General features: G+C 29.1%; 3 protein-coding genes and 1 long non-coding RNA gene across 9 annotated transcripts; 2 read left to right on the top strand and 2 right to left on the bottom strand.

The window, feature by feature from the left end:
• Positions 1 to 2111: 2111 nt before the first annotated feature.
• Positions 2112 to 3884, top strand: LOC145933450 (putative RNA-binding protein CG14230). The gene is made up of 6 exons (XM_083033153.1): positions 2112 to 2383; positions 2486 to 2668; positions 2744 to 2940; positions 3037 to 3296; positions 3394 to 3633; positions 3711 to 3884. The coding sequence occupies exons 1-6, from the start codon at positions 2276 to 2278 to the stop codon at positions 3866 to 3868; spliced, it is 1146 nt and encodes a 381-aa protein (XP_082889279.1). The 5' UTR covers positions 2112 to 2275; the 3' UTR covers positions 3869 to 3884.
• Positions 3885 to 4117: 233 nt separating this feature from the next.
• LOC145933446 (farnesyl pyrophosphate synthase-like) lies at positions 4118 to 11310 on the bottom strand. Of its 2 annotated transcripts, none has more exons than XM_083033148.1 (7): positions 11174 to 11310; positions 6627 to 6786; positions 6183 to 6323; positions 5227 to 5430; positions 4947 to 5111; positions 4642 to 4854; positions 4118 to 4567 (listed from the first exon to the last, which is right to left on the bottom strand). In XM_083033148.1, exons 1-7 carry the CDS (start codon positions 11308 to 11310, stop codon positions 4367 to 4369), a joined length of 1221 nt encoding a protein of 406 aa, XP_082889274.1. In that variant the 3' UTR covers positions 4118 to 4366. The 2 variants fall into 2 exon arrangements, with proteins under 2 accessions (XP_082889274.1, XP_082889275.1); XM_083033149.1 differs by lacking the exon at positions 11174 to 11310 and adding an exon at positions 6950 to 7176.
• LOC145933457 (uncharacterized) lies at positions 9130 to 11255 on the top strand. Of its 5 annotated transcripts, none has more exons than XR_014424859.1 (3): positions 9130 to 9573; positions 11001 to 11028; positions 11124 to 11255. It is a non-coding gene; the product is annotated as an uncharacterized LOC145933457 (long non-coding RNA). The 5 variants fall into 5 exon arrangements; XR_014424861.1 differs by having other exon boundaries at positions 9130 to 9580; XR_014424858.1 differs by having other exon boundaries at positions 9130 to 9585.
• An 813-nt stretch (positions 11311 to 12123) lies between the features above and the next one.
• Positions 12124 to 12950, bottom strand: Ndufv3 (NADH:ubiquinone oxidoreductase subunit V3). Its single transcript, XM_083033158.1, has 3 exons — positions 12691 to 12950; positions 12465 to 12582; positions 12124 to 12384 (listed from the first exon to the last, which is right to left on the bottom strand). The coding sequence occupies exons 1-3, from the start codon at positions 12724 to 12726 to the stop codon at positions 12239 to 12241; spliced, it is 300 nt and encodes a 99-aa protein (XP_082889284.1). The 5' UTR covers positions 12727 to 12950; the 3' UTR covers positions 12124 to 12238.
• Positions 12951 to 13287: the final 337 nt, after the last annotated feature.

The raw sequence follows: 13287 nt of genomic DNA, 5'->3' as shown, positions 1-13287 counted from the left end.
AAAAATACTCGTCTCGCTGTTACATGCAACATTTTGCGATAATTGGGGGAAGTGCAATAATTTAGCGATTATAATATACGAAACCCTTGAAAAATCTACGTCTTTTTGATACTGATTCACCCTCCTCCGACCTTCTCCGATCAATCGTACGAAATATCTGAAGTTTCACGGCAAACATGCAAAAGAAAATTTTGATCAAGAAAATATAAGGGCTAATTTCACCATCTCCGATTAACTCAATCGGCCGATTAAATATCTTTTTCTCTTTTCAGATACGTTCTTAAAAAGAGAAAGGTATAGTTTAATCCATGGTTGAAGTTAATCGACGTTGGTGAAACTGGCCCATTATCATATAATAGTTGGCATAATATAAAGCTTCGAATATTACAACTCCAAACATTAATTAAAAGTTACAATTTTATTTATATGGTAGGTAGGTTAATGAACGAAACGTTGTTGTAAGAACAAATTTTACAAACTGTTTGCTAGAATTTAACTATCTAAATATTCTATTAAGAAATATTAAGGCTCCTGGGTGCTCACCGCGGCCATATTGGATTGTGACGTCAGAAGCGAGAAAGCACACGCTGAATATTCTTAGATGCCATTTTTTAATGAAAAGATATTTCAATTAAACAGCACTTCAGATGGCTTTAGCACACTCTTAAAAAACCCGGAAATTTGCAAACGGTTGACAAGTTTAATGAGTTTGACAACAAATTAAATAATCAAAAATATCTTCGACAAGTGGTAAATATATAAAATTATAATAATTTTTTCTTTTATTATTAATGCTATTATCCTAATTCCTTTAAAAAAATAGAAAAACTATCTTGTTATTAAATTTAAAAAAAGTTCATGGATATATAATATATTTATAAGTATATTTTTTACTTTTGCAATGAGGTTCGATTGTTCGATAAAGATGTAATTTATGTAAAAGACTTTATTGATCTTTTCAAACAAACATAATTTCTAATTTAGGCAGGCTAAAATAAAAATTGTACGTTGTTCAAAGAGATTAATAAAAAGTTACACAAATTTAATTTTTTACATTGAAAAACAAGAAAACTTACCCTATTTTGTATTAAGCAGTAGATAAAATTTTATTTGTACGGCTTACATTGCTGTTGCATTGTTGTTTTAATATATTACTAAAATAATATGCTGCATGCAATCCAACTTGTTTTGAAGCAGATACAATAAAATTACATTTTTCGGTACAATAACAATAACTGTATAGCTGCATCTATTAGTTTGTATCAAGCCAAAGGCTGCACAGAAAATAATTGTATTATTACCAATATATAATTATTTAAAAGGTAACTGTAGTGTGATTTCGTGAGATTGCTTATTAAAATTGTGGTTACTGGGTAGATTCATTTTAATAACTTTTATTTACATTTTTGTTATTAATTATAATAATTCAGATTAAATTGTTTTAAAAAATTAATTTTTTTATCGATCTATTTTTAATATAATTGTTAATTTTAGATTTCATTTGCTATTAAATATTTTCTGCATTATAAATATTTCATCAATGAAAAATATCAATTATATATAATAAATACCTGTTATAAATGTTTGTGCATGTATCTATTGACATGCGGAATGACTGCGCATGTGCAAAGACCAGACGGACTGGGCTTCATAATATTACATTTTACAGCTGTTGATTGATTATAAAGGGTAAAGGATAGTTTTCGGGGTTTTTAAGAATGTGCTAAAGCCATCAGAAGTGCTGTTTCATCGAAATATATTTTCATTTCGAAATGGCATCTAAGAAATTTTAGAGTGTTTTCTCGCCCCTGACGTCACGATTTCGACATGGTCGACAAGGAGCCAGGAGCCTTAAAGCTGATATTTGGTAAAATCTATCGAGAATAGATTTTGTCAAGTATATCTGTGCCTATATAAGTTAAAATTTGGCGCAATTTCTCGTACTCGTCACGTGATCCACAATTGGTTCCAAGGACAGATTCAGGCGGCGCTGAAAATCATTCTCTTCTCTACTTTCCTCTTCTGTATTATTTTTTGAAATGATCATATCGATTTATTTAGATATATTCTTTTCACATGCCAATTAATAATTTTAATTATAATTTTTATCTAATATATACACAAAAATATGCGATAGTAGTATAGTTTATATAAAGCAATGAGTGAATTTATATTCTGTATAATTGTCAATTTTTGATAGATTTTGAGGTTAATCAAAATTTTTATTGCTTATGATTCCTAGTTTTATCAAAATTTTTTATTGTAAGCTTTAAAAATGAATACAATTACTGAATCTGAGAAGAAACGCTTACAATCGTTGAAGGAGAAGAAACAGGCGTTCAAAGCGAAAGGTCAATTTCTACAGCAAGCATTAAGAAACTTAGTACGTAGTACATCTATTCATTGTATTTCTATTATATTGTTTCGAGAAATCTGATTTTTTTTATTCTTAATTACATTAATTAATTAATTTTTGTTTTTGCAGGATAATATTACAAAACACAAGAAAATTATATTTAACGATGATATTGATGAACAGCAAAGTCCTATGTCAAAAAAGAAGAAGAGAGATTTGTTGGATAGTGATAATGATAGTGATAATGATAATGAAAAAGATTCTCTATGGAATAAAGATGAATTTAGTATCAAGGAAAATAAACCTAAAAAGGTGTGACATTCAACATCTTGCAACACATATTTCTCTTAATTGAAGATAGTAATGCAATTTATATTTATTTCTCAGACCATTCTTGGCAATGATACACGATTTACTTTAGATGATCGTTTTGTAAAAAATGATGATCAGACTGAAAAAATTGAATTTGTCGAAGGCATCAATGAGTGTGATTTGCAGAAAGAGAAGGAGATGCAATTAGATATTTTAGAAAATATTTTAGGAGCACCTCTCACAGTAAAAAATCAGGAAACAAAAACAGCTAAGTAAGAATATTTAGATGAGCAAAGTTTAATTGTCTATAATTATCTAATTGGATATTTAATAAATAAATAAAATAAAATGGATATTTATGTTTACAGGAAAAAATTGATGATACGATATGATCCAACTGAAAATGGACATGGTGAATATGAAGTAATATCTGAGCAACCAAAAATTAAAGAGAAAAATTCAAAAAAAAAGAAACGTGACAAACTTGTATCAGAAATGGAACCTATACCTCCAGAACCAGAAGTATCAACGGATATATATTATACTATGTCTGACACCTTGACAGAAAGTTTAAAACAGAAAGAAGAATTCAGTTTGTTAAAAGCACATAGGAAAAAAGATGATGCTGGTATTTATCCAAAGATAATATAAATACATTTTTATGCCTTTATACTATTTCATATTATTTTCTTCATAGCTTTTTAATTCAATATATATATTTTCAGGAAATGCAGAGGATTGTAGTACATCTATTATGGAAAATAATAAAACTCAAAAATTTAAGCTAAATTTTAATGCGACTAATGCATTTAAATATGATTCATCTGATGCCGATGAAGATTTAAATGAAGTACTAGATACACATAAACAGATGGCAGATGAGGTTGAAGAAAATACTTGTACAAATTGTTTGTTTGAATATAAAGATACTCTGTTTCTTGATAACGAAGATATGCGATTTAGTGGTATGTATATGAAAAAAAGTCATAGAATTATTAATCAAAATATTATTTGTGCTATAGATGTAAATATGCATTTTCAGAGGCTATGAGATTCTTCATTACGCAAGCTACTTCAAATGATGAATTTAAGAATTTGAGACGTGAGCTAAAAATAATTGTACGTACAAAAATTCGTACAAATGAAAGAAAACATCAGCCATGGAATAAGAAAAAAAAAATTAAAAGATTTAAGAAATAATTAATTTTTTCCAACTTTATTGATATTGATACAAACAAGTAAGTTGTAGTTATTTTGAATAAATTGAGATGATTTATGTGCAATTTATAGCCATTATTTTATAAGGACGAATATTATATCTTATAAAAAAATATCATGGTATATATATAAAAATCTGTACCTAAGATTTTTTTTTAGAAAAAATTCTTTTAAAATTTTTCTAAATGTAAAGTTTTTTACGCATTAGAAGGAAATCATTAAGAAATAATGTTCAAATTTTAAAAATGTTTTATTGCCATATTAATCAAAGAGTGAAATATTTCCTTGTGTATTTCTTATAAAGTTTTTATAAAAAAGTTCTAATATTTCTCATTTAGAAATAATATTTAGATATTTAAAATATAAAATAGAGGTAAAATAGATCTCCTCAGACATTGACCAAACACATCTTGTTCATTGACTTTAATTCTATAATCTGAATACACATTAGTTTGTTTCTTTAATGTACAAGTGACGCTTTCATTTCTGTCTGCGATACATCCTATTCAATAATTTCAGGAAAAGATCATGTGGTAGACCACGTGATATTTGCTGTATATGGGTGATTAACAGATTATACGTCTCTTCTTCGTATATAGAATAAGTGTTTGGCAAACCCAGATCATTGTAAATTTGCATCACGCGTTGTACTTTCTCCAGATCCGATGATCCATAACATTCCTATGTAATAAAAATGAGAAAAACAAATTAATGCAACAGCACACAGAACAATTTGTAAAAGAAATAATACTCACTTCTAAAATTTTACGCTGCTCTGATGTAGCACGTTGAAGTGCCATAACAATCAGCCATGTACATTTCCCTTCTTGTATGTCAGTACTATCTTTGCCTATAACTTCGAATTTCCCATAGCAACCCAGATAATCATCTTGGACTTGATACAAATGTCCAATTTCAAACAAAATCGTTTTTGTTTGCCTCAACTTTTCCGGATCTTTTATCCCAACCTACATAATGTATCGCATAATACATTATTATTTATTATTAAAAAACGCAAAGCAAAATTTGTTCGTATATAGAGAAACTTAAGTACACTTACAAAATGCATTGCTAAAATTACTGGCAAAATAAACGTGTAATACGAACATTTGTACTTGACAATGTTATTGTACCGATCCATTGTAAATAGATCTAGATTCGACTTTTTACCAAAATTAGTAGAGAGCAAATCTAAACTCTGGCCCATTGATGTCATCAATATAATCTGAATAATACATTTTTAAATAAATTTTTTAATACAATTGTACGTTTGAAAAGGAAAAAAGAAACTAATATTTGCATGTTAAAAATATCATCAAAAGAGACATCTCTTCACTTACTTGTTGGAATGTTTCTACTATATCCATATAGCATTCTTTTCCTTTGAAATGTTTTTGAAGTAGTAAATATGTAATAGATTCCATCAACAGACAATCATTAATTGCCGCTAAACCTATATCATTATGACGATACCAACATGGTTGATTTCGACGAATTAATGATCGGTCATAGATATCATCATATACGAGAAAACAGGCTCCCACCTGCCGTAAATATTTAATGTAATATATCGCGACACACACATAATTTACGTTTTTAATTTTACATTATTTAATACTCTCTCTGTTCCAGTTCACATAAATTATATGAATATTTATATGAATCATAATTATATGAATATTATTATTTAAATACGTATATATACAGGGTGATTCATTTTAATCTTAACAAGCAAATATCTCGAAAAATACAAAAAAATGTTTCATACAAAAGTTGTAGGATTTGCCCTCAAGGTCAAAGTTAAGGTCACCATCAGATGTGCCCCTTGAAATCTTATAACTTTTGTATGAAACATTTTTTCGTATTTTTTCGTATCCCATATTTTTCGAGATATTTGCCTGTTAAGATTAAAATAAATCACCCTGTGTGTGTATATATATATATATATTGATTAAAATTTTGAATTAAAAAAATGATAATTTAAATGTTATCAGTTATAAATAGAAAACAAATTTGTAAATGTCATATTCTTAAAATATTTTTGCATTACTAAAGACTGCATTCTGTCATATAACCATGGTTTGTACAACTTACAAAAAACATGAGGATATGTACTTTATTTTGTATATACTTTTAATATATACTTATATGTAAATATTTGGACATTTTCCAAAGTAAATAAATTGTGATATTTTTAATCTTCCGCGTTTATAAACGTTTTTATATCTCATCTTCAATTTATTTTAATTCTTTTACGTGAAAGATTCGCCATATAAATGAGAACAAAGTTACGCACTAGTTCCAAACACCAAGCTAGAATTCGTGCTAGGCGGATGTTCTCTTCTGTTTGGTGATCGCTGGGTGCTAATAATTTATAAGCATAAATTAATGCTACAGCGCGATTTTTTTTTCCTCCTGGAACATTGTACTGCAATACCTGAAAAATAACAGAAATGTAATCTGTATTAAAATTTATGACTTGTTGCTTCATATCTCTGTCTTAACTGTAGTTTTTCAGGTGTTAGTAAAATACTATTTTTTAAAAATTTTTTATATTCAATTTTATACTGATTTTGCTTTTATTTACTACGTTTTTCCTTTAAATTCTTATATTTTCATAACTCATTTTGATAATCTTATATACAATCGTTATTAGAATAAAGTCTCATTTATAATTTTTATTTTTAAATTTTATTATGTAATTTTATTATGTTGTACACATTATATTACACAAACTTACTTTTGCAATCCATTTGGAAATATCTGGAACTTCTGAGATGTTGGACTCCGTGACATCACGAACAATGTCCGGCCATACGGCCATTAATTCGCGAATTTCATCCTTGCTTGTTAATGTGGTTGTCGCGTAATGAGCCATTCGGACTTTATTTTCCAATGTTCTAAAAAAGTTTTACAAACTTTCGTAATTACAACGAATAGCAGACAACAATAATATTCCTTTTTTATATGCGAATAAATAAAATGTTACGCGAGAAAAAGAATTTAATAAAAAAAATCATGAAACGAAAACTGTTTATAGAATTTATATTTGACAACTTTTACGTTTTATGCTTTATTGAACTTAGATTTCAACGGAGCTCAGGAGGACTCGAAACTGAAGATAACGTTTTTCGCTCTGCGTACTTCGGTATATATCTATACTCGTACATTAGAATAACAAAATACACGTATACATATGTATTTTGTATGATCTACGAATTGCGCGCTTGCACATTGAATGACAAATTCGTGCGATTGTCATGTAAATGTCATGTTTAACCCTGCATTACGACCCATTTTATTTCAGACAAAAATATAGAAAATTCAAGTACATAGCGCAAATGTTAAAGAGGTATGTACACACAATATTTTATCAAGAAAAAAGAATTTATTTTAAAAATTATGTATAGATTAGTTCAAGTTGTACATGTGTATGGGTGTTGATCAGAATAGTCTAAATGAAAACAATTTATTGTATCAATTTATCGGCAACAGATTTAACGTACAGATTTTAATTTGATTTGTATTTGGGTAAGTTCTTTTTGTATTCTACGCAAGTTTGTTATTAGACAGCGATTTGTTCAGCTTTGAACATGTGTGATGCAGTAACTCTGGCGAGTTTCTCGAGCGGAGCCAAGATGAACAACCGGAACAGGAAATAAAAACCCGAGAGACCATAAAGATTGCGAGCAACCGTGGCACGCAAACGCGGATACATTGCGCTCCTGATTTGAGTAAACAAGAGTTTATTAATATCATGATCGAAGCGATAAATATAGATGAAAGTTTAGCATCAGATATACGAAAGACTGATTGAAATCTTATTGAAGACACATAATGGAATCTATTTTCGAAATAATATAAGTTTCTGAAATGTTCTCGTTTTTATTTATGAAAATTTTTGTAAATTTGACTTTATTTTCACGAACACAAAAAATTTGATAAATGATATGTTGTATTATTAAAAAGGAGAAGTTATTTATGATTTCCTAATAATGCATAAAACTCTGTCGAAAATAAAATTAAATGACCTTATCTGAGTCTATATAAGGTTATGCCGTATTCCGTCAACTGATAAGCGCTTTTATGTAATATTAATTATACACTCATTTGCATCAACCATTTATCTCTACTTATAATTTTACCTGTAGTAGTAGTTTTCTATTAATAATTTTAATACAAGGTCAAAAATAGCATCGAATAAGCAACGTATATCAAATGTATTATACATAAAAATATCCATTTTTCTTATGTATTAATGCAGAATAATAAATCCAAAAATCTTGATTTATGTATAAATCAAGATTTTTAGATTGCGAAAAACACTACATTTTTTCGCAAAGAAAAATGGATATTTTTATGTATAATACATTTGATATACGTTGCTTATTCGATGCTATTTATACATAAATCAAGATTTTCTTTTTATAAGTATCTTAATTAAATTTACAAAAATAATAATTTTTTTTATTCAAATATATTCTAGAAAATTAATTCTCCAACTAGTATACTTAATATTTGAAATTGATTTCTATTTATATCTTTTAAGAGAAGTTTAACCTACCTATGGGAAATGTATGATCTAATGCTAATATTAATTTTATTTCTTGAGCAATGCAAATTGTAAGCAGCAAATATATTTCTAAAGATCCACGTGTGCCATTTGAAGGTTGTTATTTTTTTATCACAGATATATTGAATTATAGAGGCAAAAGACGTTAGATGCAAAAATATCGTAATTTTTTTTCACATTATACATTAGTGAAATTAATTCATTTTATCGCATGTCATCACAGACGAATAATAACATAGATTGATAAAATGCAAATTTATAGCAGAATATTTCGTTTTTATTATTCTGCATTAATACATAATTAAATACAATTCAATCTACTTGTATTTGATTTTTTCAGTGCAAATAAAGTTAGATTCAAGATTTACAGCTATTTATCAATACATAAAACAAACTAAAAAAGAATATTGAGTATGTTTTACTAATCTATATTATTGAACACGAAAGAGAGAGTGCGGCATTTATGAAAAACTTATTTAATAATATTATTCAATAGTAAATTATTACATTACAAATAAAATTTTGAATGATTTATCGTTTTTTAATAAATTCAATATAGCTATAATGAGAAAAGAAAAATCTTAAATCATAAAAACCTTAGAAATTATATATTCGAATTAAAAAATAATTTCAACGGTATAAAAAAGCTGTTTATTAAAATTATGTTGACTGCAACTGAGCGCTAAATTAATATTATGATAATATACACTATACATTTGAATATTAAAACTTCTATAATAAGTCTTTATCAATAAGAATTCATTCATTATTCAATAGCCTAAAACAAAAGTTTTTATGGATTTTTCCTATTAAACTCAAACAGTGTCAGAATTTTGTTTGCTCACTGTGTGACAAAAGGATGCTAATCAAAATGTATCACATGGAATGTTAAAAGTTACTTATCGGCAGTTAAAATTCTGTCTGATAACATAACTGTGCATAAAAGGGGATTATATATGTCGCGTCTGAAAGGAACGAACGAACAGAAAGGAGAATACGTCGAGAAGAATAAACAGCCTTATCATCGATCTAACAAAAAGCAAGTTTCAATGTGCCGAATATTGCTTGTCGATTTTGACAAATCTCATACGGGATATCGTAGAATAAGAGTCAGGTACAAGGTCAGGTATTTCAAAAAATATGTATATTATTGTTATCGTTGGCACGAGCCACGAGCTATTAAGTTTTATAACTTTATCGTAAATTTTTATGTGCGTCCATGGAAAAGTTAATATGTATATGTACATATGTTCACGCATGCATTCACATATATATATATATATATATATAATACATATATGTATATGTTGAATGAGCTACAGCGCAAACACGAAAAAATTTATTATTATTAACGTAAAGTTAATTAATAACTAATTAAAGTTTTTTAATGACTTATTGTTAGCACTCTCTATATTTAGCATATTACTAGACATTTATTTCGATCAAGCATATTGTGATTAAATAAAAGCTGCGCATCATGAGTTCTATTATCTGACGTCTCTTTTGAGTTATTTAATCAACAGTCAAAAATATACAAATATTTTAAACATAATGCACTCGACTGAAAATGTCTGGTTATTCTTATAGAGACCGGATGTACTATTAAAATATAATTCCAATGATATAAAAAAAATTGTTTATTAAAAATATGTTGAAAATGTAATTAAATTGAATTTACGATATTGTACTCTAAAATTATCTGTATATTTAAGTTTGTTAACAAACTAAAATATGCTGTTTATATACATTTATACATTCTCATTAGTATATGTATACAATATGCCGCAAAATATTTAGACAAATTACATTTAGAAAAATCAGACTTTATCCGAACAAAATATTGAAATTTCATATATTTGAAATCAGTTGCATCAACAATTTATAAGCTAATTAATTTTGATTAATCATGTTATATATGAATAGACAAGAAAGTTTAATTAATCAATTGTAATAGAAATATATTTAAATCGATTTAGGCACTTATTAAAAAGGGCGTATCACATATATTTATTTACATCATATTATATTTTAAATTATGAGATTTTTAGTTTGATTTTTTGAAGAATATTTTATATACAACAAAAGTTATACGACATGAATAAGTTTCGACTAAAATTCCAATGGAACTTTTTGTGGAATAAATTATTTTCTCGATTGACCTTTGAATGAAACACTTAAGAATGTTTCCCGTTAATCCTCGTGTGTATTCATTGACGATCATATGATTGTTCAAGATATACATATCGTGAAAAATCAACAAGAGATCAACAGCTGTTCATTATAAGGCGCTCTCAGCGATTTTCAAAAGTTTTTATAATTGTTGTTTTCATATACAAGCATACTTTTCAGATGATATAAATTAATAGTAGGAAAGAATAAAAGGAAAAAAAACGCGTAATTTGCAATTGTGCCATCTTATTGATAATCGCGCTATGTGTTTCACAATATATATTCCGTGATAATTTTATATCATAATAATTAATAATTTGCACAATTATATATGGAGAAATGAGAAAATGATAAAAGACATTTTGTTTGCAGCGTACGATTATTTGACGCCTCTCACATAGTAGGAGAATTTTTATAATAATTAATAATATACCGTGCATGCATACTATAATTGTATAACTTATTTTTTATATTTTTCCAACTTTCTTTTCTCAGGGAAAACAGCGCAATAGGAATTTCAGAGAGAGATCTGTGTGGAATCTCACCTGCGATACGCCACATTCCTGTGACAAATAGACGAGGAAGAGTGCCGCGCGACATGCGCGTGTTCAGCAGTGATGATCAGACGTTGCGCGACGCCGAACGCCGATAAGAGGCGATTCCGCGCTACGATGAACGACATGTTCGCATATGTTGGAGCACACACTCGCGTTGCTGTTTCTTCCAGCGATTGAACGAGCAGAGTGGAGTCGAGAGATGCACACGCCCGCTATCCGAGATCTCCGATCCGCGGAGAGATAAACACGAGCCGCACTGTGAGCGCTTGCCTCTTGCTTGCGCACTGTATTTGTTAACGGGAGGAAAAGGAAGGAAGAAAAAAAGAAGGAAAGAGATAGATCGACAATCGGCGCCAATAATTGAATGAATTATTGCTGTCTCGAACTTCGACCTCCCCCCCCCCCCCCTCACCCGTATGATGTCGCGTTAGTAACTTCACGTCGTTTCTCGCGCGACAAAAAACTGGAAGACCCGATGATTTATAACGTCTTGCGACCTACGAAACACTACGTCGCTACGTGATACCGGTATCGGTCGGTATATGCATTGCTCATTTATACCATGGACCAAAGAAATTATGTATGGATGGCGTTTCTACGTGAAACAGTCATCAGCTGTTAGATTAACGAATAAGGAGGGACCGGGACACTTCGGCCGAAACCGATCGAACGCTTCGGACGAGTTCGTAATCTTACGTAAACAGCGATTCTCAACCGCGACTGACTCATAATGTTCGTATTTAAAGTTCACGCAAAGGAAGAATTTACATTAAAAATGTTACATAATACCGTTTCCGCTATTTCTTCTTCATGTATTTTATAAATGGCGTTATGTGTTTTTATTGTTAGTAATATGTTTAAACGATATATATATATATATATAATTTTTTTCTAAAAAAGAAATCTGGAAATTATATATATAAATGAATATATTAAATCTATTCTTTTTTGACAGTATACATAGTAATTTTGAATAAGCTTTTTATTCTATTAAATTTGTTATTTTATATAATTATTATTCTGCTACATTAAAGACTTTTATTATTTATTTATCTACCTATTGAACGGTCTCTTATTAGATGGTACTGGTAATCTAAATTTCGCTAATTCTACTTCAGCTTCTCCAAATGACTCCGTATGGTAGCAGAAATATTCGGGGTTCTTATACTCCTTATCTTTGGATGCTCCAGGTCCTACAGCTAATTGATAAATTTATGTTTAAAAACTAGTATTTTTCAATATCGTAGGAAATACTTTCTAAGATGATATTTGATCTTACGTGTGTTAGGTACTCTGACGACATTTTCACTAAGGCCTGGCACATTAGTATTCACAGCAGACTGATTAATATTCGAAGCCTCTGCACTGAACGTTCGTAAAGGAACAATTATCATTGTCTGAAAATAATAATAGGATGTTAGAGGTTCACAAGCAGAGAGGTTATTGTTTTCGGAATTAACTAAATAATTTTAACGAAATGCGATTCTATTATTTCTGATACACACCTGTAAAGGTACTCGTCTCGCTATTACGTGCAACATTTTGCGATAATTGGGGGAGGTGCAATAATTTAGCGATTATAATATACGAAACCCTTGAAAGATCTATGTCCTTTTGACACTGACTCACCCTCCTCCTTCCACCCCCGATCAAGCGTATGAAGTATCTCAAGTTTCACAGTTGGCAAACATGCAAAAGAAAATTTTGTTCAAGAAAATATAATGATATAATAGATAGCGCAATATAAAGCTTCGAATATTACAATTCCAAAAATTAATTAAAAATTACAATTTTATTTATATGATAGGGTAGGGTAGGTTAGGTTAAAAAGCCAAGGACGTAAGGGTCATTCCACAATAGGTTGCAAATGCACTCGTTGCCAGTTGACAATTGCGGATTGACCAATCAGCTGACAAGTAGCTTTGCTCTGATTGGTCAATCCGCAATTGTCAACTGGCAACGAGGGCATTTGCAAGCTATTGTGGAATGATCCTAAAACTGCGTTCGGAAATCTACTTGTCAGGAAGTGTAAAATTTGGTCGACCAATCAGGACAAAGAAGTGTTCGTTTCCTGTATTCTAATTGGTCAATCAAATGCTGCT

Source organism: Prenolepis imparis, unplaced genomic scaffold (genome assembly GCF_030444845.1).
Source record: "Prenolepis imparis isolate NDT839.2.m4 unplaced genomic scaffold, iyPreImpa1.0 SCAF_3, whole genome shotgun sequence".
Classification (NCBI taxonomy): Eukaryota; Metazoa; Arthropoda; class Insecta; order Hymenoptera; family Formicidae; genus Prenolepis; species Prenolepis imparis.
This window is presented reverse-complemented; position numbering and strand designations above follow the sequence as displayed.